This window comes from Ricinus communis, chromosome 8 (assembly GCF_019578655.1).
Source record: "Ricinus communis isolate WT05 ecotype wild-type chromosome 8, ASM1957865v1, whole genome shotgun sequence".
Classification (NCBI taxonomy): Eukaryota; Viridiplantae; Streptophyta; class Magnoliopsida; order Malpighiales; family Euphorbiaceae; genus Ricinus; species Ricinus communis.
Genome location: NC_063263.1, coordinates 2,767,502 through 2,774,264, shown reverse-complemented (window position 1 = coordinate 2,774,264; position 6,763 = coordinate 2,767,502). Strand labels below are relative to the sequence as shown.

General features: G+C 30.9%; 1 protein-coding gene across 2 annotated transcripts; it reads right to left on the bottom strand.

The window, feature by feature from the left end:
• Positions 1–1,760: 1,760 nt before the first annotated feature.
• LOC8265950 (tetratricopeptide repeat protein 4 homolog) lies at positions 1,761–5,690 on the bottom strand. Of its 2 annotated transcripts, none has more exons than XM_015724897.3 (8): positions 5,475–5,690; positions 5,016–5,228; positions 4,714–4,905; positions 4,419–4,619; positions 4,222–4,302; positions 2,843–2,975; positions 2,266–2,358; positions 1,761–2,170 (listed from the first exon to the last, which is right to left on the bottom strand). In XM_015724897.3, exons 1-8 carry the CDS (start codon positions 5,577–5,579, stop codon positions 2,097–2,099), a joined length of 1,092 nt encoding a protein of 363 aa, XP_015580383.1. In that variant the 5' UTR covers positions 5,580–5,690; the 3' UTR covers positions 1,761–2,096. The 2 variants fall into 2 exon arrangements, with proteins under 2 accessions (XP_015580383.1, XP_015580384.1); XM_015724898.3 differs by having other exon boundaries at positions 2,266–2,352; positions 5,475–5,689.
• Positions 5,691–6,763: the final 1,073 nt, after the last annotated feature.

The following is a 6,763-nucleotide window of genomic DNA, read 5'->3' as shown; positions in this document are numbered from 1 at the left end:
TTTTATTTTTGAGGCATTAATTATCTGGCTACCAGACTAAAACTTGGTGGTTACATTTATATAATTATTTATTTATTATAATTAAAATCCTTGATGAATAATAATTAAAAAAAAAGAAAGAAATTGGAACGCTGCATTTGCTCACTCCACGTCTTTTGGTTTTAAGAAAATAAAACCATGATTAAATAATATCATTTTTATTTTAATAATTTGTTTTTTAATTGATGATAATTATTCCCAAGGGGCCAAGACAAAGCTGATCAATTGCTTGTACTAGACTATGCTGAAGTAGCAGTTAGCGTGAAGGATAAAAGGAAATTATTCCCTGTCTTCCTCACCGTCAATTGCTTGTCATGGTTTCGCTTGATTAAGTAAATCAACACCATTAATCCACGGGATCGCATATGATTGATGTCGCAACATCCCATATATATATATAGTTACTAGTGCAGTTTTTTACTTTTATGGGCATTTCTGTATTTGCATTGATTTTTTATTATTTTAAATTGTGAATTAAATCATGTGAATGGATTTCAGATGTATGGCAATACTAATAACTCATAAACATACATTATATATATGTATAGCGAAAATTACATGCTTTAACTTATTTTTCTAATATGTAGTAATATCAGTAATATTATAATATTGATCTCATTTGTATATTAAATAATTTTTAAAAAAAGTTTATTCATATTTTAATATAATTAATACATTAAATAATATATAAAAAATGATATAAAAAAATAAAAAGAAAAAAGACTTAATCTAAAATATTAGATTTAATTAATTAATTTATTTTTTATAATGGTGGTATATAAAGATGTTTATATCGGAACTTTTTTTTATTAAAATAATAACAATAATAACATACGTAATCGGGTCAGACGATCAATTAATAGCGATGGTAGGGACTGAATAAAAAAAGAAAAAATCGTGATGGTAAGGATAATGATGGGAAGCGAGAATTGCGTAATATGAACATGCGTGTGGGTGGGGATGATGTGATTCACGTGCATGACACAATAGAAATTGTAATTCAACTTTGTAACAGAGTCAAAGGTATAAATATTTTTAATTACACACTACACTCTCTTTAAATGGGTCATTCACACTAAATGCCTAAAATTTGCATGTGCATCTTCAGCTGTTGTGGGCCTAACTCTTAGAAAACCTCATTTCCAACTTCCAATTTTATATTATAACAATGTATTTAGCTCAAAAAAATAATTATTTTAATCGAAATTTTAAATTCTATGAGGGTTTTTTCTTCTCTAATTAAGTAATACAAAAAAAATCAAAATATAAAATCATTTGGTGGGGTATTTTAATTTATGGAATTATGTAACACATTCATATAAAATGAAAATCATTCATGCCTTCACATTTGGGATATGAATCAATTTATTTGTGTTAATATAATATTTTTATAAAACCATATTTTAATTTCAAAAACATTAAAAAATAATTTTATAAAAATATTATATATGCCACATTATGTGAATAAAATTTTAAACCAATAAATATGGATGTTTAGCATTTTCTGGTCATGATATCCAGTCTTGATGTTTTTCTTAGGGTGGTTTGTAATTATAATTTTATTTTTCTATTTTTTTTTTATAAAAATCATAAATCTTTTATTTATTAACCAAACTAAATTGTATGCGCAATACTGACTGTTTTGCCAGATTTCCCTCTATAACGATGATTGTAACAAAAGAATGAAGCAGCAGATTAGCCAGCCTGTAAGAAATCTTACCTGACCAATTCAATAAACCGCAATATGAAAATTAAATTAGTTCTTTTCAGGTAATCTTTCTTCATCGGTAACGAAACCAGCATTGAAATTGATACAACAGAGAATGTTAGTTGCAGGATAACCTGAACAACTGATATTTGATGCTACTAATGCAGGTCTCCTGGTGGACGCAGTGATGCATCTGGTGCATAAAATTTTTAAGATTTACACATTTTTCTTGCCAGTGAACATCATAACTCATATCCGGGAGCCACTGAGAGTCTTCTGCTCGATCGTTTTAACAGACCTATTCAATAACCTTGAGAAGGCAGCAACAGCACAGTGCTTTCAGATCCTCTCATAGTGGAAGAGCCCATTTACCAGTTATGAACTTTTTATAAAAGCTTGAGATTTTTGAAACGACATAAAAAACTGCAAACATGGGTATCAAATGCGTAAATGACCAATAAACAATATTAAGAGGCATTTTGCCAATGCATAACGTTGTTAAGAAACTGAAGTCAGACCTGGAATTCCAGAGACAGTGAAGTTGGGTTCTTTTAGAACATCATGTAGCATTCTCTTTTCATTTACTTTTACCCATTTCGAAGAGCCTTCACCTCAGGAAATTAGAGACAAAAAGTTCAGGTAAATAATCTTGTGCTAAAAGCAAATTATAACCAATATTAAGAACTTCAAAACTTAATTTCAAGGAGCATCTAAAAACAAACAAAAAACAAAATTCAGAATGAAGGATCAAAGAAACATGATCCGGAACCTGTACTATTTTGCATAATAGAAGGGATTAATCTACAGAAATAATTAGTAACCATCAGAATAATGTCTGCATGTGCATAAGAGATAAGAAAAATGCAAGTAGCTGCAAGAACGCTCATGTAATGAGAAAGAACTACATCTTAAGAAGCAGCAATCAGTAGTGAAAGGATTGGCTATGGGTCAGAAAAAGCTGCTGTTTTATTCCTATACAACAAAGAAGTTCCAAATCTCATAAATTGCCAAAGAGCATGAGGACTGCAAAAAATTACAGCTGGTAAAAGTGCTTGGCAAAGAAAGCAGGAAAAGGCATAATAGAAAACACATTACCTGCCATGTTACTATGAATAGAAACCTCAGTTAAATCCTTTTCTTCATCAGTGCTTTCTGTGTTAGCACCTACAGTCCCTTCTAGTAGATAATTTAGAACTTTTAACCTGGATAGACAAACTCCAGAACTAGCCTGAGAAATCAAGAAGAAAGGAGTTAGGATTGAAGAAATACAAGATGCTAGAAATAAAGATACAGATAAAAGTGCTGCTACACATATAGAACAGAATCAGATTTCCAATATGAGCTTTTTTACACAGGCAATCGCCTACAGACCATTAAGAGATTTAAAATTGACATCCTTCAGCATAATATTTTGTTGTAATACTCAAAAATCCAAACAGTACTATGATGTTTAACAACAGGCGGGCTGTGGGCAGTGCAAAATGCCTTGTTACTTTGGATTATGCTGCAATGCACACACCAGCATGATATTTATGATAACATCTTCGAGAAAGTTACCTTAGCACACTCGACATTTAGGTTTCTGAGGAAAAGAACAATACATCCAAAACCTAACAAGTTCAGCAAATTTACATGAACAGTACTTGCACATTAGAAGCAAATATAGATCACAGGAACTGATCATTGGCAACAGCTTATCAGTTTGAGATACAAAGATGTTAGCAAATCCAGAATATTTCTAATTGTCATGTTCATGGCTGCATATGCTTGCCTGTCAGAGAGTATCCCTGCCCGCATAAGCAACAATGATGATGGATCCTTCCCCAACCATAAGTTACAAACATAAATTAGATCGGCAAGCATTCCCTTATATTTGACAATATCAATCAGAATTCGCCAGATATCCTCATCATTTTAATAAACAGCTTATGGACTTAGAGAAGCCTATAAAAAGATGGAATTGAGAGGCTTTCATACACATAAAACTATGTTGTGCAGATGTTTTATAATATATAACATTTCTATGGCACAAGTCAACATACTTGCACTCAAATAAGTCACTGAACAAAATAATATTTATATTCAAGCACACCTCTGAAGAAAGAGAAGGAACATCGTAAATCTTTTTTCCTTGCTATATTCTGTACATGTTCAATGTCTGAAATCTCATATTAGACCATTTAGCTATACTTCTTAATTCAAAATCTAAAATTTCATAAATTAGTAACAGTTATAACCTTCATAAACTTACACAAATCTTTGGTAAAACACAAATAATATTGATTTGGACAGCCAATAAATTCCCATATACTGCAGCACATGACATACCCAGAAATCAAGAGAACTTGCTTTCGTAATGTTGGACATTCCACATTATGATGAACACCAGTCAAAGTGAAAGACCTTGATTCTTTCTCCAAAAACTTGTAATATTGAAAATTAAAAGAAAAAACCAAAAAATTACAAAAGCTTACTTCATAGTAGAGTTCAATAGCTTCACGAGTATACTTGTTTTCCGTATCCCATTGTAGTAATGGAGAACTTTCTGAAAACATGTGTGAAAGCTAAGGATATAACATGTGCAATAACTCTTAAGGCCACAGAATATGAAATATCAAAACCAAAATTACAAATCGATTGGAGCATTAAAAGAAGTCTAAAATGTGGATATCATGTCAAGATGAGCAGAAAACATGTCCATCTCACAGAAGTCTTCAATAAAGTCGCTGGACATAACTTCGGGATATAGAAGAAGAACTGGCCAATGAAGGATTTTATTTTTATCTAATACCGGTTTCCTTAATCCAATAAGTTCTCGAAACATAGCCTTTTCAATCCTTAAGCCTCTATCTTCAATTGCAGAAAGAAGGTCCTGAACATTTTCAAATTTCAATAAATACAAGGGTGTGAACCTCTATATTTCTACTAAAATAAAATATTTGCAGACAAAATACAAATTTCCAAACCTTAGCATCTGATACAGCCTTAGAAACTTCAGCTTCACGCTTATCCTGTTCCACTTTCAGTGAAGTTATCTGACTAACAAACTTTTTCAATTCTTCATTATTTGGATCTTCCTTTAGTCCCTTTTCACTATAAGATTTTGCCTCTGTCAGCAAATTCAATAATAAAGATGCTTTGGCAGCTCGATATAGTGCCTACTTAAAACATCAAGGCACAAAAAAAAAAAAAATAAAAAAGAAGAAGAGAGAAATCATGAGACAAGTCAATTAATACTAACACAAAGAAAGAAATAACTAATAACTACCTTCACATTAGTTGCACACAGTTTAATTGCCTCCTCAGCATCACTAAGAGCACGTCTATAATTGCCTAACAATAGATTTACATGAGCTCTATTTGAATAAATCATGGAATTTTCAGAGTCACTTAGAACTTTCTGATTAATTGCCCTTGTGTAACAATCAATAGCATTAGAATAATGCTTTTTGCCCATCTTTACATATTTGTTACCTTGCTCCTGCCACATATATAAACACAAGAATCATTAAAGATAAAAAGAAATGTTTTATTTAGAAATGAGAAGTTTTAATTATTTCAAAGCTTGATCAAAGAAATGATCTTTACTGTTTTTTTTTTCCAGCCAAAATGCGCACATTTGAAGCTTACCCATTAAAGACTACGCTTGAAAACATATAGTTCACAGAGTGCAAAAGCATTAAACTTCGTGAAAGACCAGACAAGAAAAAAGAAATAGGGAGAGGACCTTAAGTTCAAGAGCAGCAGATTCTTTAATGGCGTTGATAGCTTCAAGGTCGGCAATCTCACTTTCTGTTGTGGGTTCGGAGCCTGCTTCCAACCACAGCGCCATTTCTCTCTCTTCTGCTTTGCTTTGTTTTTTTTTTATTTGCCAAAAGACATCAACTAATAGTGGTTTCTCGGCGGCAGAAGAAAACCAGAAATCTACAGCATATTTAGGCTAAATATGGATAAGCCCTTGATCTTTACTTGTAAAGTGCAATTAGTATCCAACGTTTAATACTTTTTACTTAGATCCAAAAAATTAATATTGTTGATCTATTAATTAATGCAAGAGTCCATTTAAAAATATTAACTGATATTGGTCAAAAAATGGTCAACTATCAATAACGATTTTTTGGTTCACTTAAGCTCCTGCAAAGATCTTCGTAAGAGTATTTAATGGTGTTGTTTGACCACTCACTTTGATAAATAAGTAAAAATACTTTTAAAATAAAATTCAATTGAATTATGTACTTGGTGTTATTATAATCACATCTTTATATGGGCTTTGAAATCATCCTTGTCTTAATTGGAATAGAACAATCTTTATAAGAACTATCAATCCAGCTTGGATTGTTCATCTCTCATATATTATATTTCTAAGATATTTACTTATCTTCTTAGAAAATTTGTTATTAATAGGATGTATAATCCTAATAAGATCATGACTGAGTCAAATCTGATTGACTAGGCATTTTGTGCTCGACATAGTTTGCTCCGCTATCATTGTTTGCTCTACACAATCTGCTCAACTATTATTTTATGCTCAGTATAACCTGTTTGGTTATCATTAACCAATATATGATTACTTCTAACATCTTTTTTATTTATAATTAAATTAGGTAATGCTATTTTTACAATATAAATTACTATGTAATAATTTTTTTCTTTAAGTGAATAATTTTTTAAATGAAAAATTATGACCTTAGTACTTTAAGTTGTGGAAATAAATGCATATTTAAATAAATAAATAAAATCATCTCGGTGATTACTAATAAAAAAAAGATAAGCTTAATCGAGAGACTCTTCTTTTCCAAGAAGTTATATTGAAGAAGATATTGATGATGGTGCTATTGCACTAAGTTAATTATTTTTATTTTTATATTAATAATCATGCATGGCAGCTTAAAAAAAATCTCTCTTCAAATCTATCACCGATGGCAAAAGAAGAGCTAGAACCACCATCGCTCTAAGAAATGGCCATTATTTCTAGTTCCACTGCCACTTTCGTAGAGAGAATCAACAGCTTTAGAA